Genomic DNA, 25,848 nt, shown 5'->3' with positions numbered 1-25,848 from the left:
CAGAGCGCCCGATTTCCCCGCCTTTCCCAATGCAGGGCCTGGGGCACATGACAGCGTTGGTAAAAACCCGCGGGTCGGAGTTTGCTCACCTGCTGCAACCCAGCCCAGAGTCCCTCACAGCACAGCTGGCACAACATGATTTGTAAACTCAAGGGCAGAAACTCGCTTCAACACAGCCTGGCAGCTTCTCAGGCCAGGACTGTGTGGACCTAGTATTCCATAGAATGGAAAAGAATCCAGACAGGAGTTTAGCTCCCCAGAGCACTCCTCACCCACCTAATCTCCTCTGAATTCCTTCCCACCCAGCCTTGGGGTGAGGGGACTGACTCAGTTCTGCCCTCGTACCACACTAGAGCCTCCACCAAACATCTGGATCCAAGCACAGGTACGGGAGTGAGCTTTGACCTACTCAGCCCCAGGCCAGGGCCCTTTTTTCACCCCTTAGCATGGGCCCAGAGAGTTCACATGCCTTTCAGGCTTTACTCAAGGGCCCAGCGTAGTCCACTCGCTACTGCCATCCCCAGCTCAAGCTCTAGGAAACAGTCCCCCCCAGAATCGTATACACATACAGCCTGATGTGAGAGTCATATAAGATTTTCTCCTCATAGCTGTCCCCATAGGGCCAGCCCCCTCCACTCCCATCCCCAGGCTCCACCTCTTACAGCTAGGGACGTTGTTGTCATCCCCACAGAGTTCCAGGACCGCTGGGCCCAACCCACCTCACTTATTCTTTGCTCTAGCATTCTTCTATCTTTCCTGTCTCTTCCCTGTGACCCTCATCCCCCACATCCACATCATCCTAGACATCTGCTTCCTGGGACAACTGGGCCTGCCTCCATGCCTGCCCCTCACTGTCACTGTTCTCTCACTCTCAGAACCAAGACCAGCTATGGGAAACCGACCACCCCACCTGTTGCATCTTGCAGTGAGATTTCACCCTTCCACTCCTTTTTGACTGCTTCATTTCTGAACTCCTCTAATCATTTTTTTAGCTTCTCAAATAGAGTCTTAATTCTCCTCTCCTGACATAGCTTTAGGGACCTGTCTTCAAACTTGTTTTGTACATTCTGAGCAGTTAGGCAAGTATCCCCTTTCCCCTACCCCTCACTGCTGTCTCTATTCCTCTCTGTCTCTTAGAACTAAAGACCAAGACCACGATACCCCTCTCACACTTTACCTCCTTCAGCAGAAATCAGAGTCCAAGAACTGTCAGGGATTTTGGCTCTTTCCCCCCCGCCCCCGACCCCAGACCTCAGTTATCTCACTGGGACCCCAGGTACACACTCAGGATCCCCATTCCCACCTCCAAACTCACACGTACTTCATCTCTCAAATGGGCTCTATGACTGGAGATGAGGATGGAAAAGAATAGCCAGCCTTTCACACGCACATACCTGGAAGCAGGAACCATTTCACCTTCCCAAACACGTCTGTCCCTGTCCCTTCTCTTTGTGCTGCTCTTCATTGCACATACCTTCTAAATGCCTTTCAGCATTTCAGACCTTAGTACCAGGTAGAGACAGCGCCCTCGCATTTCGGTGTCAGGCCCCTCTTTCAGTGCATAGTCCCCCCAACAGAAGTCTTGTCTCCCCACTTGCCCTACTCCAGCTTTTTAATCTTGAGCAGCTCTTCACTTGCCCCAGTCATTTTATTTCAACTTTTCCTAGATTCTTCAAAGAAACTGGTATCTGGGATGGTGCAGGGGACAGTGGGGCTGAGAAGAGGAGTAAGATTTGATTTTGACCTGGGAGCTCCTCCATTGGCCCTCAGCTCCCTTGTCCTTCAGATGGAACAGCTGTGCTCTGCACTGTCCCTTCTCATGGACCTCATTCCCCTTATATACCCCTAGCTAGCTACTTCCACTCTGCCACACTGTCAGAACCCTGTCCACCTCTGCTCCGGAACTTGTTCTAGAGGGCGTGCCTGATGCCCTTCTCTTCTTGCCATTCCACAAATAAATATCAATCACTGTGAATCTGCTCCCACCATTCTTACCCTCACTCATCCTGTTGAATCACTTTGACAGTTTGGGAACATCAGTTCACATAAGTCGATACCTTCTTTTAGCTGGCATTATCACCTTTCCATACACTCAAGGCTGCAAAATTTTCAGATGAAATGTACAGAAAGAATACAATCTCATTTTAATACTGTTTTTTTCTGTTGTTGTTGTTGTTTTCAAAAAAAAGGTCCTTGACCAATTCCCCAAGGTCCATCTGATTTTTCTCTGTTCATGGTGCTATTTTTTGAGCTTCTGCAGGCCAGAAAAAGATGCTGGTTTCAGAAATCTTTGGGGAGGCCCAGGAGCCTGGAGAATGGGGTTTTTGTAAGGCATTGCCACCTTTCTTCCTGAATCTTGCATGCCCTTGAAGGAATGGGTGTTTGGATTGCAAACTAGAGCGTGGTGTATTTTTGTTTCGTTCTGCCTTTTCTCCTTGATTGCCAGTGGGGCTCAGGTTACACTTGTCCTCCTGTCACTTCTGCTGAGTCTACTTTCATTCAGAGTGGAAGCTGGAGAGGCATCTTTCCTGTTAGTTTATTTAAAAGGAGGTTTAATTTTTCAGCCTGGGGCCAGCCAACTCAGCTGACTTGATTGTATTTTCCAAGCTCAGAGGATATTTGTGTTGCCTCTCCTGCCATCTCCTGTTTCCACCCTTCTGTATGCTTGACTACACAAGTTGACAGTTAAATGGAAAGCTAGATTGTCTTCTTTCTCTTAGGTTTTGCCTCCTCTGTTACAGGGGAATTGTGTACGTAAAACTTGATTAGAAGACCAGTGCAGCCACTGGCTTCAAGAAAAATCCAATGTTAGAATTTGGATTTCTTTCTTAATGTCAGAACCACTCCTTGCAAGAACTTTACAGCTTTGTCAAGTAGTTTAGGTGGCAAGGGGGTAGGTAAGGGATGACTTAGGTGGTCATCAACATAAGTTAGATAATTTTGTTTTCTGTTGTGGGGAATGTAAGGATTGTGGTGAAAGAGAGAAAATGCCCAAAATGATCTGTTTAAGTTTCTTTGGGTGCATTTTAGCTCAGAGGCATTGGGTCAAACTCATGGCCATTAAAGAATGCTTCCAGTACCAGGATTTTGCCTAGGAAAACAGTTATCTTTATTCTTTTAGGGCCAGTCTTATGGACCTGGCTGGGGAAAACCTCTAGCCATAGCCTGGGCAATCAGGAGCTCTGAATTCCAAGTACAACCCTATAGCTGACTTGCTGAGACCTTGGTCAGCTCTCTGACCCTCTCAGGCCTTAGAATTTTCTTTCTTTTTTTTTCAAGATGGAGTCTCACTCTCACTCAGGCTAGAGGGCAGTGGTGTAATCTTGGCTCACTGCAACCTCTGCCTCCTGAGTTTAAGCAATTCTCCTGCCTCAGCCTCCCCAGTAGCTGGGATTTATAGGTCCCCGCCACCATGCCTGGCTAATTTTATTTTGTATTTTTAATAGAGACCGGGTTTCACCATGTTGGCCAGGCTGGTCTCGAACTCCTGACTTCAAGTGATCTATCTGCCTCTGCCTCCCAAAGGGGTGGGATTACAGGCATGAGCCACTGCACTCAGCCTCAGGCCTTTGATTTTTCATCAGAGGAAGTTAAACCATGTGACTGTGTACTTAGGCTACTTTCCAACTGTGGCTTTCTGGAACTCTTGATATTTGATGTCAGGGTTTACAGGGCAGTTGCATGCCGTGTTTGGCCTGATATCCCCAGGGTCTGTGCTCTGTTTACTGGGAAACATCAGTTGCACTGCAGTTAGAGACAGCAGTCACCTGACTCAGGGATTTTCTGTAACTCTGGAAGCCAAAGGTGATGGGGTGGTGAGCAGACCAAATTGTTTATATTCCGAGAGAGAACTGTGGTGGTTTGAATGCTGTACATGGAGGATATAATATAAATTTAAAGGCCTTTGACAGAGCAAAGATGAGGATGTCATCAAATTTCTGGCTTCCAAAGTAAACAAATCCATAACACTAAACACTAAACATATTTGGGAAAGTTACCCAGTTTGGGGTGAGGGGATAGTTTCTTTTTCTCAGAAGAATAGTTTGATTAGTTTCATTTTTGTTTTTCCTCACTCTCATTTCTGTGCTTCAGGCCTGTGAATTTCATCCTCATCCAGCCAGGTTTTAAACCATGCCAGCTGTGACATCCTGAATTTTATTTGGATTCTCTTTCCCCAAAGGATTTCTGAGCACCAGGGGTGACCAAAGGGGACAGGCCAGCTGTTCTCAATGTGTGGTCTCCCCTTGTCCTTGGTGTGTGAAGTTTTGCTTTGCTGGACCTTTGTCTTTTCCATTTTCTTCATCTCCCACTCCCTCCCGCTGTATTCTCATGACTGCAGATCTTCCCAGTCCACCTGACCCATGGTGAGCAATATAAACATACATCCATGAAAAAAGATTCTAACTTTTTTTGTGCTTTTTAAAATTTTTACATAAAGGTACTGGAGTGTAAACCTCATTTTGGGGGGAACTTTTCTTTAAATCATATTTTTTATTTTACGTATAATACTATCATTAGATCTGGTTTGTTCCTTCTGACTGCTGAATAGTATTCCACTGTAAGCATATTTTGCATTTTATCTCCACTTTGGCTACCTTAGCCAAGGCTATCCTTTGTTATGGACCCTGTGCACAGGGTTTCTTCTGGGAGTAGGGATTTTAAATCATAGGATATTGGCTTACCTAATTGCACTAAAAACTTCCAGATTGCTTCCCAAAGGGGCTGTACGAGTTTAAATGCCCATCAGCAGGGACTAGAGGTTCCTGTTCTCCCCACATCTACACAGACATCTGGCAAAAAATAGAAAACTGGGTAATAACAGTCCGAATCATATAACTTAGTGTCTCATTATTTCAGTTCTGCTTCTCTGATTGCTAGTAAAATTGAATAACTCTTTAGATAGTATTAACTGCTCTTTTTCTTGTTCGTATCTTTTGCCACTTTTTGGAGTTCCCAGTCGTTATTGTTCATTTTCCAGGCATTCCCTTTATGTAGAGGTTATTAATTTCTTTCCTTTGCAGCCATAGCAAATGTCTCTTCCTAGCCTGTGGCTGCTTATTAACTTAGTAGTGTCTCTGTTGAACAGAGGCTTTCAATTACAATGTCAAAGGCAGCTTTTTTTTTCTTTTATGAATCTTGTTTAAGAAATCTTCCCCACCTGGAAATCACTGTATTATTTTTCCTGTAGAAATAATTTGAGAACTGTTTCTCAAACTTTAGTATAGAAAGTCTTAGGATTTTTTAAAAAGAAAAAAGGAAGACATCACAACTCATAATAAAAGATGTATTTTACACCCACCAGGCTGACAAGCATGAAAATGGCAAGCATTTTACCCCTACTAGATTGGCAAGCAACAATAGCAATGTTGCCAACTACACGGAGCAACAGGAGCTTTCATACATTGCTAGTGGGAGTATAAATCAGTAACTCTTTAGAAAACAACTTGACTTTATCTTATAAATTAAAAGCTTTTCCTCCATGCATATTCTATAGAAATTTATCCACATATGTACCAGATGTGTACAAGAATGTTCATAGCAGCATTGTTCGTAATAGCAAAACATATAAGCTGGGAAATACTCCAAATCACCATCAACAAGTAGATGTATAAATTGCAGCATAGTCATACAGAATGCTTTGTAGCTGTGAATGTGAATCAGCTGTAGTTAAATGCATTGACATGGATGCCTTTCCAAAAACAATATTGAATAAAAAAGGCAAATGACAGAAGTGATGCCGTTTATTTAAAATTCAAAAACATTTGAAACAATATATTTTTATGGTTGCAATATAGAGTAATATAACTCTAGGGAAAAGTAAAGAAATTGTTTAAGAGTGGTGATTACCCTTGAAGGGGAAGGAGGGACATTTATTGGAGTATGCTACCCAAGGCTTTAGCAGTATTGCTGATGTTCTATTTCTTAAGCTGGTGGTAGAGACATTTTATAATTCTTTGTTATTTGTACATATGCTACATTTTGTGTACTATGAAATTATAATTTTTGTACATCACTGCAGTCAGTTAGGGTGTATTAGGATCTGTGATTTTAGTTAACACCTTGGTAATCCTATTGTAGTTAGCCTAAGGTCCAAACTTTGGAAAACACTACTTAGAACTTCTCAGTGTTCCTCAAGGTGACTGGCTTAATTCTTAGCAGAGGGATGGGGAACAGATGATTATTAAACCAACACTGCAGGTTCTTGACAGGTTCCAATGCTGTGTCAGAAAGGTAGCTCAATATGAGGGAGAGCGCAGTAGAACAGAAGCCCAGAGACCTGGGCCCTAGACCTCTCTCTCGCTGTAGGATCTTGGGAAAGTCATTTCTCTTGACCTCCACATCTTCATCTGTGAAGTGAGGCAGGTAAGATTAGCTTATCTTGTGAGGTTCTTTATAATTCTGTGTTTTGAGGTCATGATCTTTCTCCTCTCAACTGTGCTGTCTTCCCAGCCGGGTCCCAATGATAAGAAGTCAGAACTGCTGCCAGCTGGGTGGAACAACAATAAGGACCTGTATGTCCTCCGGTATGAGTATAAGGATGGATCCAGAAAGCTCCTTGTGAAAGCCGTCACCGTGGAGAGCAGCATGATCCTCAATGTGCTGGTGAGTCTCTGAGACACGTGAGTCTGCTGATGAGATGAGGATAGGAATGGCTGTTTTGAAACCCATTTAACACTCTGGATCCAGAGCTCCAATGTTCTTGTAGCCCTTACCCAGTGATCCCACTTCTGGAAATTTATCTTAAGGTGAGAACCCTAAGTATAAAAAACCTTTGTACACAAAGGTATTCACCACCTGGAATTAAGAAGGAGGGGCTTTCTGTCAACAGGGAAATGGTTAAATAAGGTAAATCTATTCAGTGACAAGATAGAAGGAAAAAACTTAGGTAACTCCAGTGGGCTACTTCAGTTCCTTAAATAAACTGAATTCTTTGCTGCCTTGGAGCCCTTGCACTTTATATTTCCTATGCTGGAAGGCTCTTCCCCTCCCCCATCTGCCCCTCTCACAGCCCTCCACCATTCCTTCAGCCTGGACAATTCTCTTTCATGTTTGACTTCCTCAAAAAGTTCAGTTCTGACTACCCACTCCTACCACTCCTACTGCCAAAAATATCTAAATTATGTCTCTTTACGCCATCATTTTATTTTCCTGCCTGACACTCATTGCAGCTTGTAATTGTGTACTTATTTGTGCTTTGCTTTTATTCTGCCATGGGACTGTATGTGCCACAAGGACAGTGACTTTCTTTTTGTTAACTTTTGTCTTAGTGGTTTGTGTGTGACCATGTGGAAGTATCCTGCTATATGTATTATACTGCACTTTGCGTTTTTTTCACTCGATGTTTTGGAGGTCTTGACATGGAAATACATATAGATGTACCTTATTTGTTTTAACTATTATGTAGTTTCTCATGGCACCGTAATTTCTTTATTCCTTTCCCTTTTGATGAACATTTAGATCTTGTGTCAGATAGGGTTCTTGGTTTCAAACAACAAAGACCTCTTGGGTTAGTTTAATCAAAAAGGGTTTATTAAAAGAACCAGGATCACCCAGGTGCAGTGGCTCACACCGTAATCCCAACACTTTGGGAGGCTAAGGCAGGTGGATCACTTGAAGTCAGGAGTTTGAGACTAGCCTGGTCAATGTGGTAAAACCTTGTCTCTACTAAAGATATTTTTAAAAATTAGCCAGGCATGGTGGTGGGTAATCCCAGCTACTTGGGAGGCTGAGGTAAGAGAATCCCTTCAACCCAAGAGACAGAGTTTGCTGTGAGCCAAGATTGCACCACTGAACTCCAGCCTGGGCGATAGAGCAAGCATCTGTCTCAAAACAAACAAAACAAAACAAAAAGAACCAGGATAGCTCATTGAAACAGGTTTAAGGCTAGGTTTCCAGAAGCAGTGTCCCAAATCATGCCCCGGAAACCGCTGCTGCCACCAACACTGCCCAGTATTAGGTACTGGCTGATTCTGTCTGCCCTGGTGCACCCTTCTGTTAAGCTGCTGATATGACCCCCTGGCCTCTGCTGCTACCCTCATTAGCAAGATATCTGCCCCTTGCTGGGTCTGCCTCTTCATGTTTCTCACTTCCAACTCAAAGTTGATGCATCAGTTCGACACCTCAATTACCATGCCTGAGCCCTTTTGCGAAAGAGCCTGGGAAGTAGGTGTTTTAGCCTCTGCCTTGGAAAGGCAATATTCCTAAATCAGAGAAGTCTCCAAGCCTTAGGAAGGTATTTTATATAAACAGTCCTTATATATGTCTTTGTGGACATATGTGAATATGTCTTTAGGTTGAAGACTCTGTGACTCTCCTTCCACCCTCCCACTCTTAGCCTAGAAATATCCCAGTCTCTCACTTTCTATTTTCACTCATCTAGGAATATGGCTCACAGCAAGTGGCAGACTTGACCCTGAACTTGGATGATTATATCGATGCAGAACACCTGGGTGACTTCCACAGGTACTTCTAAATGATGTCTTTTCCCTGAGAAAGAGAGAACCAATGGCAAGATATAAGGAATAGGGTAGATGTGTCCAGAAAATTAAGGAAGGTGAATGGAAGAAACTTTTACTTCTGGGCACAACTTCCTAATTTTCTTTTCTGTTTTTTATGTATTTGAAGAGGAGACTCACATAGGAAATGCCACATGAGACAAGATGATGCAATCAAGAGTCCACAAGTGCTGTGGTGGCTGCAGAGTAGAGGTGGAGCCAGGCCAACTCATTCAGCCAGAGCAGACTCCTGGGAGAATGTGTGCCTCATTGGGTCCCCAATCCCAATCTCCAACTTAAAAAAAAAAAAAAAAAAAAAAATTATTTTCTTTAGGGTCGTTTTAGTTACAAGCGAAATTGAGCAGAAAGTGCAGAGCATTCCCATACTACCTCCTGGTCCCATACACCCACAGCTTATAGCTTCCCCGTGTCAATATCCCACACATAGTGATACACTCCTTACAACTGATGAGTCTACATTGACACATCATTATTAGGGCTCAAGCCTGCTGTTGTGCAGTCTGTGGGGTTTGACAAATAGATGAGAATGTGTGTCTACCATTATAGTATCACACAGAGTAGTTTGACTACCCTAAAAATCTGTGCTCCTCCTATTCTTCACTCCCTTTTCACTAACTCCTGGCAACCACTGATCTTTTTACTGTCTCCATAATTTTGTCTTTTCTAGAGTGTCATATAGTTGGTATCATACAGTAGTACATGCTAGGCCTTTTCAGCAGATAGAGCTAGGAAAATTTTTCCTTATGAGTTTAAATTGCCACCTCTGTTTTTAATATAACACTACAGGATTCTTTTTCTCTTATTCCGTACTTATATGTCCCTTCTGCTGTGGTGAGAACCCTGATTCCCAACAGCATCAACATATTTACTTATTTAGTTGATCCTAGAATACACACAAATATTTTCTGAACTACATCAGTGCCTACCAAGAATAAACCTACTGAGTAAAGTTCCAAATGATTTATTTCCGGTTCTTTTTGTTTTTTGTTTTTTGTTTTTTTTGTTTTTTTTTTTGAGATGGAGTCTTGCTCTGTCGCCCGAGCTGGAGTGCAGTGGCCGGATCTCAGCTCACTGCAAGCTCCGCCTCCTGGGTTTTACGCCATTCTCCTGCCTCAGCCTCCGAAGTAGCTGGGACTACAGGCGCCCGCCACCTCGCCCGGCTAGTTTTTTGTATTTTTAGTAGAGACGGGGTTTCACCGTGTTAGCCAGGATGGTCTCGATCTCCTGACCTCGTGATGCACCCGTCTCGGCCTCCCAAAGTGCTGGGATTACAGGCTTGAGCCACCGCGCCCGGCCCTCTTTTTGTCTTTTAACTATGTCCCACAAAAGATGTAGGCAGAGTAGTGTCTTCCAAAGGTACTTAGATTAGTGCTTGTTTTTTAAATCAGTATAATGAAGTTATCTGTTTTATAGATAGTTAAGCTGATTTATGTCTGCTTTATTCCATTATAGGGAATTTTCCCCCATCTTCATTGACCACCGCAGGGTTTTATTTTTTATTTTATTTTATTTTTTTGAGATGGAGTCTAGCACTGTCACCTAGGCTGGAGTACAGTGTGACAATTCAAGCAATTCTGCTGCCTCAGCTTCCCGAGTAACTGGGATTACAGGTGTGCACCACCACACCCAGCTAATTTTTGCGTTTTTAATAGAGATGGAGTTTTGCTCTTGGCCAGGCTGGTCTCAAACTCCTGACCTCAAGTGTTCCACCCGCTCAGGTGATCCTCCCAAAGTGTTGGGATTACGGGTGTGAGCCACCACGCCCAGCCATCCTCAGGGTTTTAGAGTAAGCTTGGCATCACTATAAATAGCTTCTGTGTGAGGAGGTCTTTTACGTATTCCCCTCCTGCATGCCACCCTCCAGTGTATTTCCCTCATAGCAGTCGGACCAATCTTTTTCAGACATAGATCAGATCATGGTTACAACTCTGGCTTAGAACCCTTCAGTGATGCCACTTCACACCCATTAGGATGAGTACTATCAAAATAACCAGAAAATAAACAAGCGTTGTCAAGGATATGGAGAAATTGGAACCCTTGTGCACTCTTGGGAATGTAAAATGGTGCAGCCACTATGGAAAACAATATGACAGTTCTTCAAAAAATTACTGTATAATCCTGCATGTCCGCTTCTGGGCATATACCCAAAAGAATTGAAAGTAGGTCTTGAAAAGATATTTGTACACACATGTTCATAGAAGCATTATTCACAGTAGCCAAAAGGTGAAAGCATCCTGGCTGTCCATTGACAGATGAATGGATAAACAAAAGGTAGTATGTAAATACAGTAGAATATTATGCAGCTTTAAAAAGGAAGGAAATTCTGGCCCATGCTACAACATGGACAAACCTTGAAGACATTATGCTAAATGAAATAAGCCATTCACAAAAGGACAAATTCTGTATGATTCTATAAAAGGTACCTAGATTAGTCAAATTTATAGAGACAAAGTAGATCGTGGTTGCCAGATACTGGGGCAAGAGGGGAATGGGGAGGGGAGTTAGGGATTAATGGGTACAGAGTTTGTTTTGCAAAATGAAAAGAGATCTGGAGGTGGATGGTAGGTGATTGCACAACAGTGTTAATGTACTTAACACTACTGAACACTTAAAAATGGTTAAGATGGTAAATTTTATGCATATTTTACCACCATTAAAAGGCTTCAGGGAATGCTCATTGCTCTTAGGATAAAGAACACAATCCTTGATGAGGCCTTAAAGCCTAGCATTCACCCCTTCAGTCTCACCTTGTGCGGCCTTCCCCACATCCCTGTGCTTTAGCCAGTGTCATTCTTCTGCCCTCCTCAGACTGCTTCCTTCTGCATAAAGTGCTCTCCCTGATCTCATGTAGCCAACTCCTGTTTATCTTTTGGTTACCAATTTAAATGTCAGTTCCTCAGAGAAGCTTCCTCTGGCTCCCAGGCTTAAAGCTTCAAAACATTTTCCAATTTTTTTTGGAGACATGTTTCCCTGTGTTGCCCAGGCAGGCTGGAGTACAGGGGCACAATCAACTCATTGCAGCCTCAACCTGCTGGGCTCAAGTGACCCTCCCACCTGAGCCTCCCAAATAATTGGGTCTACAGGCATGTGCCACCATGCCCAGCCAGTTTTTTATTTTTTGTAGAGATGACGTCTTTGCTGTGTTGCCATGGTTCAAAACATCATTTTTTAAGCATTTAATCAATCAGTAGATATTTTACATTTGCCTTCTTAGAGTTGGTCGTCCCTTGCCTGTGATCTCCTTGAGGGCAGGGCTTCGGTCACTTTTGCGTACTGTAGACCAAGAGGGGAAAGGGAAATTAGCCAGGCCTGACCAGCAGAATGCTGCTCCTCTGGGTGTTGCACACACCCTGACACTGAACCCTCTTCATGGGTGAGGGAGGGACATTTGGAGAATGGTCTCTTGACTTCTTCACTCTGGAGTTCCATTGGGAGAGAAATTGACAAAACCTGTGGAAGAACCTAGGCATTATATTGGCCATTCATGCTCATTAGAGCATTCCGTCTGCTCAGTAATACTGAGAGAGAATTGTGATCTTGTCTCTGTTTTTTAAGTACATTTGTTTGAGGGGTTTTTGTGTGAGGGAGAGGATGTGTGTTGTGTTTTGTTTTGTTTTTTGATTACTGTGAAATGAGGGACACAATAGTACTACCTCAGGGTTTTTCTGAGAATGGAATGAGATGTCAGCACATAGAGTGCTTAGTGCTTAGTCCAGCTTTTAGTAAAATACACAAAGGGGAAAAAAATCTGATCACCAGGAATCATCTCCGTGGAAATGGGCGGTGAAAGCTGAGGTATGGCTCTGCCTCCTGATCAGAGGCCCTCTCTCCCTCCTTTGCCTTTCAACCATAGCTTCCTCCATGTAGCCCTCTTTGTTAGGTCATTGTGGCATGTCTTGACTCTTCTAGGAATTTTTGCTCCTCAGTGAGCAAACTGTGATTTGCTAAGAAATATAAACCTCTTGTGTTCCATTCTGCTGTACCCTTTCTGTGTCAGATGAGATGATAGGCTGTCGCAGTTGTTCTGCCAAGGCTTAGAAATTATGTGAGAACCTCTCCTTCAGGACCTGGTGGTTTTTTAATCAGGCCTGAATTTTACACATGCCTAGGGATATCAGAGGCCTCCCTCTGATCTGATTAAAAGGAAAGAGGATTTGAATTTACCCCCGCACCCAGCTTGGGCAGGCAAGCAGCTCATCTTTTTACCCATGGATGTCCAGTGGCTCCAACATCATTTGTTACTCCTTCATTGAATTGCTTTTGAAACTTTGTCAAAAATCAGTTGTCTGTACATCTGTGGATCTATCTCTGGATTCTCTGTTCTTTTCCATTGATCACTATGTCTCTTCCTCTGTCAGTATTACTCTACCAGTATTGATTATTGATTATTGTAGGCCTTAATATTGAGTGGAATAATTCCTCCCACTTTTTCTTCGTCAAGATAGTTTTAGCTATTCTAGGTTCTGTGCCTTGTCCTTTTCCTTTTTTTCTTTTTTTTTTTTTCTTTTTTTGAGACAGAGTCTCGCTCTGTCTACCAGGCTGGAGTGCAATGGCGTGATCTTGGCTCACTACAACCTCTGCCTCCTGGGTTCAAGCGATTCTCCTCCCTCAACCTCCTGAGTAGCTGGGACTACAGACGCATGCCACCACGACTGGCTAACTTTTTGTATTTTTAGTACAGACCAGGTTTCACTGTGTTAGCCAGGATGGTCTTGATCTCCTGAACTTGTGATCTGCCCATCTTAGCCTCACAAAGTGCTAGGATTGCAGACGTGAACCACCACATCTGGCCTCTGTGCCTTTTCATATAAACTTTAGAGTAGGCTTGTCTATATCTATGAAAAACCTTGCTAGGATTTTGATAAGAGTTGCATTAAACCTATAGATTAGTTTGGGGAGAATTGACATTCTTGCTGTGAACATGGTGTATCTTATCTCTCCATGTTAATGTTTAGGTTTTATTTGATTTCCATCAGTATCATTTGTAATTTTCAACATATATATCCTGTACATACTTTGTTATTCATTTAAAGCAGAAAGGGAGATGATTATAAATGGCATTCTGTCATTTGTTTTGGTTTTCAGATGTTCATTGTTAGTATATAGAAATGTAGTTGATTTTCCTATGTTGAACTTGTATCCCGTCACCTTGCTGAATTCAAGGTATTCTAGGATTTTTTTTTTTTTTTTTTTTTTTTTTTTTTGTGGATTCCTTGGGAATTTCAGGGTAGACTATCATGTCATTTGCAAATAGGGACAGTATTATTACTTACTTGCTAATGTGAATGCCTTTTCTTTTTCTTGTCTTATTGCAGTGGTCAGGATGTCCAATATTACGTTAAATAAGAGTGACAAGAAAGAACATTCTTTCCTTGTTCCCAATCTTAGGGGCAAAGTATTCAGTCTTTCACAGTAAAGTCTATTGTTATGGGTAGGTTTTTTGTAAATGTTCTTTATCAGATTAAAGAAGTTCCCCTTTATTCTTAGTTTGTTGAGAGTTTTTAATCTTGAATGGATTTATCATGTTGGATTTTGTCAAAAGCTTTTTTCTGTATCAATTGATATGATCATATGATTTTTCTTCCATAGCTTATTGATATGGTAGATTACATTGATTGATTTGTGACTACTAACCAGTCTTGCATGCCTAGAACAAGTCATACTTAGTCATGGTATATAATTCTTTTTATACATTTTTAAATTCAATTTGCTCATATTTTGTTGAGGATTTTTTATGTGTATAAGTTCTTAGGATATAATAGTCTGTATTTATTTATTTATTTTTTGTATGGTCTTTGCCTGGGGTTTGCTACCAGAGTAATACTGGTCCCATGAAAGGGGTTGGAAAGTATTCCCTCCTTGTATATTTTCTAGAAGTGATGGTAAATTTTATATTAATTCTTCCTTAAATGTTTGGTAGAATTCTCCCTGAAACAATCTGAGGCTGGAGATTTTTATTTTTTGTTTTTTGTTTTTTGTTTTTGTTTTTTGTTTTTTTTAGAATGTTAAGTGTAATTCAGTTTCTTTAATGAAACTATTCAGATTATCTGTTTCATTTTGGCTGAGTTGTAGTTTATGGTTTTTAAGAATTGGTCTATTCTGAATTGTTGGATTAAGTTGTTCTTAGTATTCTCTTATTATCCTTTCAGTGGCTACAGATCTATCGTAATATCTTCTGTTTCATTCTTGTTACTGGTGACTTGTGTCCTCTTTTTATATTTGTCAGTCTTGCTAGAAGTTGGTCAATTGTATTCATTTTTTTTTTTTTTTTTGAAGAATTGACTTTTTGTTTCATTTTCTCTTGTTTCTCTTTTTCGTTGACTTATGTTCTTACCTTTATTACTTCTGCTTGCTTTGGGTTAATTTGCTCTTCTTTTTCTAGGTTCTTTAGGTCAGAATTTTGGTTATTGATTTGAGTTCCTTCCTCTTTTTTGATGTAAGCATTTAGTGCTATGAGGTTTCTTCTCAGCAATCCTTTAGTTATATCCTGCATATTTTCATTTGTTTTTATTTTCATTTTAATTCAGTGCTATATATTTCTTTTTTGGGACTTTGATCCAAGGATTTTCTAGAAGTATGTTGCTTAATTTGCATATATTTAGAGAGTTAACTTTTTGTTTTGATTTCTGTTGTGCTTCCATATGGTTGGAGAACATGCTTTGTATGGTTTCAGTTATTTTACATTTGTGAGCTTTGCCTTATGGGCAGGATGTGGTTCATTTTAAAATACCAGTGTTTTAGGAAGCCTGGAGTCCTACCCATTCTGTTACCTCAGCCTGCCTCCACACCTCAGCTGTGGCTTACATCACTTGTCTCTCACAGGCAAAGAAAAAGAGGCCCAGGCAGGACGGGATAGGTGTTAGGGGCAGCCTTCTGAGGACTCCTGAGTTAGTGACAGAACTGGACCTTGAGCCCCCAGAGCTCTGCCTGCCTGGACCAGGAACCTGATTCATCCTCTCCATGGAGGCTTTGCCTTCCATGACCCTTCCCATGACACGTGATGAACACACAATGAAGCTGAGGGAGGGGTGAGGTGGGTGAGAACAGAGGAGTAGCCAGTCCAGGCTCTGTGCCCCTACACCCTCACCTCTTTCTAATGGGGTGGTAACGAGGAGGGGCAACCCAGATGCCTAAGAAGCTTAGGCCCAAATCTCAGAGACAGCGTGGGGCTGTTGCCCCCCTCACCCAGGTCCACCAGGCGGTCTGCTCCCCCACTTATAAACAGGCCAAGCGCAACTCCAGGAGCTATCAGGGCCGCCGCTGCCATCGTTGCAGCCAGAATACCGCTTCCAGGGTTCCTAGCCAACTGCAAGCAGTTGACTCTTCGTCTGCTTCCTGCAGGACCTACAAGAACAGTGAGGAGCTTCGGTCTCGTATTGTGTCTGGAGTCATCACACCTATCCATGAGCAGTGGGAGAAAGCTAGTGTAAGCAGTCCCCACCGGGAGTTCCCCCCTGCTACCGCCAGAGAGGTGGACCCACTCCGGATTCCTCCATACCACCCACGCACCAGCCAGCAGCCTCCCTGGTGAGTACAGAGCCTCCAGCGGGAAGCCCATGCTTCTGCAGAGGGATTCCAGCCAGCTATCCCCATCCTGCCACTTGACCCCATCTCTGGCCCGTGTGTGTTTTCAACAAAATGATCAATGTCTTGGGGTGCATGGAATTAGAAAGTGGAGACGTAAGTGGAGCAGTGAGTTCTTGAACTGCTACTAGTCACCTTAATTACCTAACATCTTAAGCCTGCCTGACTTCTTTCTAGAGGCCACACAGAGCCCCTGAGTCTTTCCAAGGATCAGTGCCTCTGGGGCTTATGTGCAGTAGTCCAGGGTTGCTGCCCAGGTAATTCACAGCTAATTCATCCCAGAGCTCTTTGTCTAGACAGGGCCCTGGGCCAGTCTGTTTGAGAAAATGCAAAGATGCAGAGGTACTAACCCAGAGGAGATGCAGTCCCAATGTCTTGCCCATTTCATTTCATTTCACTGTAGTCCCCCAACCTCTCACTATCAACTTCAGAAGTTTTCCAAAATAGCATGGGGTACGAGTGAGTCACATTCCAAGGTTTTTGCAGATTAGGATGGCAGCATTAGGACTGGAGACTTCTGCTCAGAGGGAGGAGACAAGGACCAGGAGACCCTAGTCTCTAGCTGAGATACCACTTCTCAATGTGGAGCCCATACTGTGATACCATACTGTTGGGGGGATAAGGGACAGAGTTCACTGTGAGGGACATAAATAAGAACTTAATAAATATAGACTACCATTGTTATTTTATTCTGGTGCATAATTATATGCCTTTAGTTAGCTAAAAATGGGAAATCAGTTAAATTATTACAAGTAATGATTGGCATATGTCTCTGGCAAAGTCTTTACCAAAAATATTGAGTCCTGTGAAGACAATGGAGAATAAGAAAAAGTGGCTGAAAAGATTGAAAATGACTTGTCTGATATATCTTATTTTACCAAAGGAAATAGAGATAAGATGACCTGCCTGAGTTCACCAGCCACCAATAAAGAGGTAGAGCCAGGGCTGGGGTCTAGGTGTCCTTACTCCCTGCACAGTGCTCTGCCTATGATGTAAACAGATGTGATCTAACCACCTTTCCATGGTGGAAAGATTTAAGAATAAGCCCTGGTCAGAAGTCAGGTTGGGAAAACATTTTAGACCTGAAGTAAATAGTAATTCTCAGCTTTATTAGACCCAATGCCCATTTCAAAACAAATATTCTGTAAAATAGCTCTTACTGTATTGAAATGGAATTCATAGGTATTCTAACTTACCTCATGCACATTTCAGAGGAAATCAGTATAAAGTCCTAACTATAACATAAATTAGAAAAAGAGTAATTAATAAGATGATGATGTATGTTCCACGTGTAGGTGCATGAGTACACTGGAGAGCATAGATGTTTACACGTGTATGTGATATTATCTTGAATTCAACAGTGACAAAAGCTGTTGTATACAGATGTATTATGTCAACAACTCAAATACCACAAAACTCTGTTGCTGTTACTAACATGACTTTTTTGAAATGGTAAACAGCTGTTAGGAGAATTGCAAACAAAATAGTGATTGAATATTGTTTCTTCAATTATGCCATAGTTACATTCCTGGAAAAACGTGCTTGTTTTAAAGTAGCAGAAAAAAAATACTTTGTGTTCATACATAAAATGGCCTTACATTCAGATAATTTATTTAGGCTTACACCTCCATGAATATCTAAACAAGACATTTGAAAATTGTGTGGGATGTAGGTCATTCTGCATTTCGTGAATCTCTACTATCAATTGTAGAATATCCAGCATCTCTAGTCTCTGCCTGTAAATGCCAAGAAGGCCCTCCAACTACTGTGACAAGCAAAAATGACCCCAGGGCTTGCACTATGGCACCTGTAGGTTATGCTTCCCTATTTAGGAATCATAGACCTAGAGTATAGAATTGTGAAAGTAAAAATCCTAGCCTTGGAAGAACTGAGAGAATGAGAAAATCACTATGTTGCAACTTCTGCTGAAATAATGTACCTAGTCACAAATTGTCAATGGTTGATAAAACTATGAAGTAAAGGTTGATAGGGGACTTTATAATAGGTGGATCTGGTGAGTAGCGTCTGAACCCATTGATTAATCTTAACGCTAAAAGTGGGATAGCCAGATACTGTTTTCTAATATTATGCAATAGTAAGTTCACAGCAACCTCAATCTAGATCTAACTCCCAGTTTCAAAATATGAAGGACAGAAGAATGAGTTAAACAGACACACAAGGATACAACATCCAAAATTGGAATACAGAAAAATTGTATAGGATAAATTGACCTTGTTTTTACACCAAATAAATTAATTGCATGGGGAGAAAAGGGAGAAAGAGGCCGTTATGGAAAGAGTCATGCCAACTATCCTTGTGATTCAAACCAATTCAAAAAATTTTTTTTAAACATTTGGGGAAATTTTAGCATGGACCAGGTGTTAGATAACATTATGAATTACTGCCAATTTTGTTAGGTGAAATAATTCTGCTTATGTTAAAAAAAAAGAAGTCTTTATCTGTTAGAGATATACATTGAAGTATTTAAAGGTGAAATGATGTGTGTGGGATTTGCTTTAAAATAACTTCAGCCCCCCAAAAGAGTAAGATGTGGGGGAGGGGAACTATAAGTAAAATAAGAATGGTGGACTATTGATAATTATTGAAGTTAGGTGGGAATACACACAGGAACTCATGATACTGTTCTTACTATTTTTTGGTATGTTAAAAAATTTCCTTAGTAAGGATTTTTTATTAATACTAGTTCTTCACAAAGTCTTCCAAAAATAGAAGAGGAGGGAATACTTCCCAGCTTCTTCTGTGAGGCTAGAATTGTCCTGATACCAATACCAAAGACATTACAAGAAAACTACAAACCAGTATCCTTTATCAATACAGATATAAAAACCCTTAACAAAGTACTAACAAACCAAATCCAGCAACGTATACAAAGGATTATATACCCTGACCAAGTGAAATTGATTCCAGGAATGATTGATTTAACATCTGAAAATAAATCAGTGCAATACACCATATCGATAGAACAAAGGAGGCCAGGTGCCCGGTGGCTCATGCCTGTAATCCCAACACTTTGGGAGGCTGAGGCAGGTGGATCACCTGAGATCAGGAGTTCAAGAGCAGCCTGGCCAACGTGGTGAAACCCCTTCTCTACTAAAAATACAGAAATTAGCTGGGTGTGATGGTGGGCACCTATAATCCCAGCTACTCAGGAGGCTGAGGCACAGGAATCTCTTGAACCCAGGAGGCAGAGGTTGCAGTGAGCTGAGATGGTGCCACTGCACTCCAGCCTGGGTGACAGAGCAAGACTGCATCTCAAAAAAGAAAAAAAAAAAAAAAATACAACAAAGGATAAAAACTACGGGTTCATCTCGATAGAGTAATAGCATTTAACAAAGTCTGATACCCTTTCATGACAGAAGCATTCAGCTAGCCTGGGAAATACAGTGAGACCCTGTCTCTACAAAAAATTTAAAAATTAGCCAGACATGATGGCATATACCTGTAGTTCCAGCTACTTAGGGGGCTGAGGTGAGAGGATCACTTCAACCTGGGAGGTCAAGGCTGCAGTCTGTCATCACACCACTGCACTCCAGCCTGGGCAACAAAGTGAGACCCTGTCTCAAAAACAAAAAACAAAAAACAAAACAAAACAAAAAAAACGCATTCGCGATAGAAGGGGCCAGGCATGGTGACTCACCCCTGTAATCCCAGCACTTTGGGAGGCCAAGGTGAGTGGATCATTTGAGGTCGGGAGTTCAAGATCAGCCTGGCCAACATGGTGAAACCCTGTCTCTACTAAAAATGTAAAAATAGGCCGGGCGCGGTGGCTCAAGCCTGTAATCCCAGCACTTTGGGAGGCCGAGACGGGCGGATCACGAGGTCAGGAGATCGAGACCATCCTGGCTAACATGGTGAAACCCCGTCTCTACTAAAAATACAAAAAAACTAGCCGGGCGACCTGGCGGGCGCCTGTAGTCCCAGCTACTCGGGAGGCTGAGGCAGGAGAATGGCGTGAACCCGGGAGGCGGAGCTTGCAGTGAGCTGAGATCCGGCCACTGCACTCCAGCCTGGGCGACAGAGCGAGACTCCGTCTCAAAAAAAAAAAAAAAAAAAAAAAAATGTAAAAATAATCTGGACATGGTTGCGTATGCCTGTAATCCCAGCTACTCGATAGGCTGAGGCAGGAGAATCGCGTGAACCTGGGAGGTGGAGGTTGCAGTGAGCCGAGATCACGCCACTGCACTCCAGCCTGGACAGGAGAGCGAGACTGTTTCAAAAAACATGCACACAAAAACAACAACAACAAAAACAACAATAGAAGGGAGGTTTCTCAAGCCAATAAAGAGCATCTACAAAAAAAAAGCTCACAGCTGACAGTCTCCTTAATGGAGAAAGATGGAGTGTTTTCCTCTTAAGATCCGGAACAAGGCAAGCATGTTTGCTTTTGTTTTTGCCACTTTTATATAACATTGTACTTGATATTCTAGCCAGGGCAATCACTCAAGAAAAAGAAATAAGAGGTATTCAGATTGGAAAATAGGAAGTAAAAATATCTCTATTTGTCAATGACATGATATCTTGTATACGGAAAATCCTAAGGAATCCTCTAAAAAAACAGAACTAAGCAAATTCAGCAACGTGGCAGGATATAAAATTGATATCCTGACTAACACGGTGAAATACCATCTCTACTAAAAATACAAAACATTAGCTGGGCGTGGTGGCAGGTGCCTGTAGTCCCAGCTACTCGGGTGGCTGAGGCAGGAGAATGACATGAACCCAGGAGGCAGAGCTTGCAGTGAGTTGAGATTGCACCACTGCACTCCAGCCTGGGCGACAGAGCGAGACTGCATCTCAAAAAAAAAAAAAAAAAAAAAATTGATAAAATCAATTGTATTTCTATACGTTAGCAATGAACAATCTAAAAATTAATGAAATTATCCCATTTATAACAACCCCACAAAGAATATAATACTTAAAAATATATTTAACAAAAGAAGAATTGTAAAAGATTTGTGCACTGTGAAAGATTTGGGAAAGAATTGTATAAGATTTGTACAGTGAAAACTATAAAACATTATTGAAAGAAATTAAAGATTTAAATAAAGGAATGACATTCTGTGCTAACGACTAGGAAGAGTTAATATTAGCCATACTCCCCAACTTGATCTATGTATTCAGTGCGATCCCAATGAAAATCCCAGCAGATTTTGGGTTTTTCCCCCCAGAAATTGGCAAGCTGATCCTAAAATTCAGGTAGAAGTGCAAGGGAACCAGAATGGCTAAAACAATCTCAAAGAAAAACAAATTTGGAAGACTTCCAGATCCCAATTTCAAAACTTACTACAAAGCTTCAGTCATCAGGACAGTATGCCACTGGCATGAGAATAAATATATAGAGCAAGGAAATAGAATTGAGAGTCTAGAAATTAACCCATACGTTCATAGGGAATCGATTTCAGCAAGGGTGCCAAGACAGTTTAGTAGAGAAACCATAGTCTTTTCAAATGGTGCTGGGACGATTGGATATCCACATGGAAAAGAATGAAGTTGGGTCGCTTCCTCAATTAACTCAAAATGAATCACACACCTGAGTGTAAGAGTTTGAACTATAAAATTTCTAGACCTAGTAATAAGTCTACCTTGGGTAGTCTTATTCGCCGACCTTCGGTTAGACTGGTTTCTTAGACACAACACCTGGCAGGTCAAAAGCACAAGCAGTGAGGAAAAAATAGACAAATTGAACTTTGTCAAAATTAAAATATTTTGTACATAAAACGATAGTATCAAGAAAGTGAAAAGATAATCCACAGAATGGGAGAGAATATTTGCAAATCAGATATCTGACAAGAAACTTGTATCCAGAATGTATAAAGAGCTCTTAGAACTGAACAATACAAAAGAAAACCCAATTTTAAAATGTTCAAAGGATTTGAATAGATATTTCTCCAAGGAGGATGTACAGATAGTCTGTGAGCACATGAAAAGATGTGCAACAACATTGGTCATTAGGGAAATGGAAATCCAAACCAACAAATAGCATTATTTGCAATAGCCAAAAAGTAGGAACAACCTAAATGTCTATTAGTTGATGAACAGCAAATGTGATACATGCTTACAACTGATTATATTAATAGCAGTAAAAATGAACTACTTATACATGTTATAACATAGATGAACCTTGAAAACATCACGTTAAGTGAAAGAAGACAGTCATAAAAGACTATATATTATGTGATTTATTTAATGTGAAATGTCCAGAATAGGCAAGAGATAGAAAACAGATTAGTGGTTGCCGGGGTGGAGGTGGAGGATGGGAAAGCAGGAATGAGGAGAGACTGCTAATGGGTACAAGGTTCTTTTTGGGGTGAAGAAAATGTTCCAAAAAATTAGAATATTTGCACATTCTGTGAACATCTAAAAACCATGCATTATACATGTTAGCTGGTTGAATTTTTTAAGTGAAATGTATCTCAATAAAGCTGTAAAAAAATGGGTATTTTACAAAAGTCCTAGAGTTGGCTTAATTGGAAACACGAATATATAATGATAGAAATGATTTCCTTGAGATCAAACCATAGTCCAAGAGAATCGATAATAACTGCCCATGACTGGGGCTTTTTTTTTTTTTTTTTAATATTTTTCCTTCAGCTAGAGAGTGGTTTGTTAGTACCTAAACAATATTTTAAGTATTCATCATCATACCAGCAAAAGTGGTTTATTTAAAATTAGCTACTGAATGCCTTCCCCCTAAGGAACAAGGCAAGGATAACCACACTGACCACTCTTATTTAGCATAATACTAGAAGTTTTGCCCACACATTAAAACAAGAAAAAGAATTTATCATACAGATAAGGTAGGAAGAAATAAACTGGTTTATATATGCAGATGACATAATGATCTACATAGAAAATCCCAGGGAATCTACCTAAAATAATAATAAAAATGAGTTTAACAAGGTTGCCGGATACCAGATTAACATAGAAAAATTAATTGTATTTTTATATACTAGCAATAAACAGATGGAATGAAATTTAAAATACCGTACTGTTTGTAGTTGTTCAAAAACTACTCAGGTAGGCTGGGCATGATGACTCATGCCTGTAATCCCAGCACTCTGAGAGCCTGAAGAGGGTGGATTACCTGAGGTCAGGAGTTTGAGACCAGCCTGGCCAACCAACATGGTGAAACCCTGTCTCTACTAAAAATAGAAAAATTAGCCAGGCATGGTGGTGCACGCCTGTAATCCCAGCTACTTGGGAGGCTGAGGTGGGAGAATCGCTTGAAGCCAGGAGGCAGAGGTTGCAGTGAGCCAGGATTGCACCACTGCACTCCAGCCTGGACAACAGAGCAAGACTCCGTCCCCCGCCCCCCAAAAAAAGCTAAAATACTCAGATATAATTCTAACAAAACTTGTATAAGACTTTTATACTGAAAACTACAAACTGCTAGTGAAAGAAATCAAAGAAGATCTAAATAAATGGGGAGACATAACATATTCAGCATAGTAAAAATGTCAGATACTCCACAAATTGATATACTATTTTAATGCAATTCCTATCAAAATCCCAACAAGAATTTCTGTAGATATGGCAAGATATAACAGATAATTCTAATATTTATATGGAAAGTCAAAGAATCTAGAATAGCTATAACAATTTTTTAGAAGAATAAAGTAGAAGAAGTCATTCTACCCAATATTAAGGCTAATTATATAGCTAAAGTAATCAAGATGGTGGAATTGGCAGAGGGACAGACATATAGATAAGTAGAACAGAATAGTGAGCACAGAAATAAGACCAGCCAACTTCTGACAAGGGTACAAAAACAAGTCAATGGAGGAAGGAACGTCTTTTCAACAGATGGTGCTGGAGCAACTGGATAATCAAAAGCAAAAATATGAGCCTTGACCTAAACCTTATATAAAAATGACCTCAAATTGGATCATTGATTTAAATGTAACATACAATGCTACAACACTCCTAGAAGAAAACACAAGAGGAAATCTTCAGTATCTAGGGCTTAGTGAAGAGTTCTTAGATACAGCACTAAATGCACAATGTTTTAAAAAGATGCTAAATTGGACTTCATCGAAATTTAGAACTTTTACTCTGTGAAAGACCCTGTTAAGAGGATAGAAGCGGCCGGGCGCGGTGGCTCAAGCCTGTAATCCCAGCACTTTGGGAGGCCGAGACGGGCGGATCACGAGGTCAGGAGATCGAGACCATCCTGGCTAACACGGTGAAACCCTGTCTCTACTAAAAATAAAAAAATCTAGCCGGGCGTGGTGGTGGGCGCCTGTAGTCCCAGCTACTCGGGAGGCTGAGGCAGGAGAATGGCGTAAACCCGGGAGGCGGAGCTTGCAGTGAGCCGAGATCCGGCCACTGCACTCCAGCCTGGGCGACAGAGCGAAACTCCGTCTCAAAAAAAAAAAAAAAAAAAAAAAAAGGATAGAAGCATAACCTACAGTTTGGGAGGAAATGCTAGAAAACCGTATGTTTAACAAAGGATTCATATCTAGATAAAGAACTCTCAAAAATCAACTGCTTAAGAAACTATCTAATTAGAAAATTGAAAAATGAAGGCTAGGCATGGTGGCTCATGCCTGTAATCCCAGCGCTTTGGGAAGCTGAGGTTGGTAGATCACCTGAGGCCAGGAATTCGAGACCAGCCTGGCCAACATGGCGAAACCTTGTCTCTTCAAAAATACAAAAATTAGCGGGTATGGTGGTGCATGCCTGTACTCCCAGCTACTCAGGAGGCTGAGGCAGGAGGATCACTTGAACCTGGGAGGCGGAGGTTGCAGTGAGCCGAGATGGCACCACTGCACTCCAGCCTGGGTGACAGAGCAAGACTCCGTCCCCCCAGAGAAAAGAAAAAGTGGAAAAATGATATGAAGAGGTGATACGCTGAGAAGCACGTACAGATGTCAAAGAAGCAATGAAAAGATCAGCATTGCTAGCCATTAAGCTAGAGGAAATGCAAATGAAACCACAATGGGATGTTTCACACCTATTAGAATAGCTAAAATTAAAAATAGTGATGATGCTAAATTCTAGAGAGAGTGCAGAAAAACTGAATCATGTACACTGCTGGGGGGCATGTCAAGTGTTACAGCTACTCTGGAAAATCATTTGGCAGTTTCTTAAAAAACTAAACATGTACTTAATAGTTAGATCCAGGAATCACACTCCTGAACATTTATCTCAGAAAAATGAAAATTGTGCCCACAGAAAAACCTGTACACAGATGTTCAGAGGAGTTTTATTTGTAATAGCCAAAAGCTGGAAATAATCCAGATGTCCCTCCTCCGGTAATGAATAGTTAAAGGAACCGTGGTGTATCCGTACTGTGGAATACTACTCGGCAGTATAAAGGAATGAACTGTTGAAGCACAGCAATTTGCTTAATCAAAGTCATTATGCTGAATGAAAGAAGCCATTCCCAAAAGGTCACATATTGTGTGATTCCACTTATATAACATTTTTTAAATGATACAATTGTAGAGGTGCTAAACAGATTAATGGTTGCCAGGGGTTATGAGGGCAGAGTTGTAGGTGTGGTTGTTAAGGGGAGTAGCATGAGAGAGATCTTTGTGGTGGTTTAACTGTTAGAGAAAACTGAGTGAAGTGTATTAGAACCTCTTGTACTGTTTTTCCAACCCCTGTGAATCTTTTTTTTTTTTTTTTTTTTTTTGACAGAGTCTCCCTCTATCACCCAGTGTGGAGTGCAGTGGTACTATCTTGGCTCACTGCAGCCTCCACCTCCTGGGTTCAAGTGACTCTC

The 25,848-nt window shown here is 41.4% G+C and overlaps 1 protein-coding gene across 1 annotated transcript in view; it reads left to right on the top strand.

Annotated features, from left to right (window-relative positions):
- PSMF1 (proteasome inhibitor subunit 1) overlaps nt 1-25,848 on the top strand; it is a 44,320-nt gene that overhangs the window by 446 nt on the left and 18,026 nt on the right. Inside the window, exons 2-4 of the mRNA XM_010361300.2 lie at nt 6,451-6,603; nt 8,381-8,463; nt 15,858-16,043. Of these exons, the coding sequence (XP_010359602.2) occupies nt 6,451-6,603; nt 8,381-8,463; nt 15,858-16,043 (422 nt within the window). The remainder of the gene's footprint in view (nt 1-6,450; nt 6,604-8,380; nt 8,464-15,857; nt 16,044-25,848) is intronic.

Source organism: Rhinopithecus roxellana, chromosome 13 (genome assembly GCF_007565055.1).
Source record: "Rhinopithecus roxellana isolate Shanxi Qingling chromosome 13, ASM756505v1, whole genome shotgun sequence".
NCBI classification, from domain to species: Eukaryota; Metazoa; Chordata; class Mammalia; order Primates; family Cercopithecidae; genus Rhinopithecus; species Rhinopithecus roxellana.
This window is presented reverse-complemented; position numbering and strand designations above follow the sequence as displayed.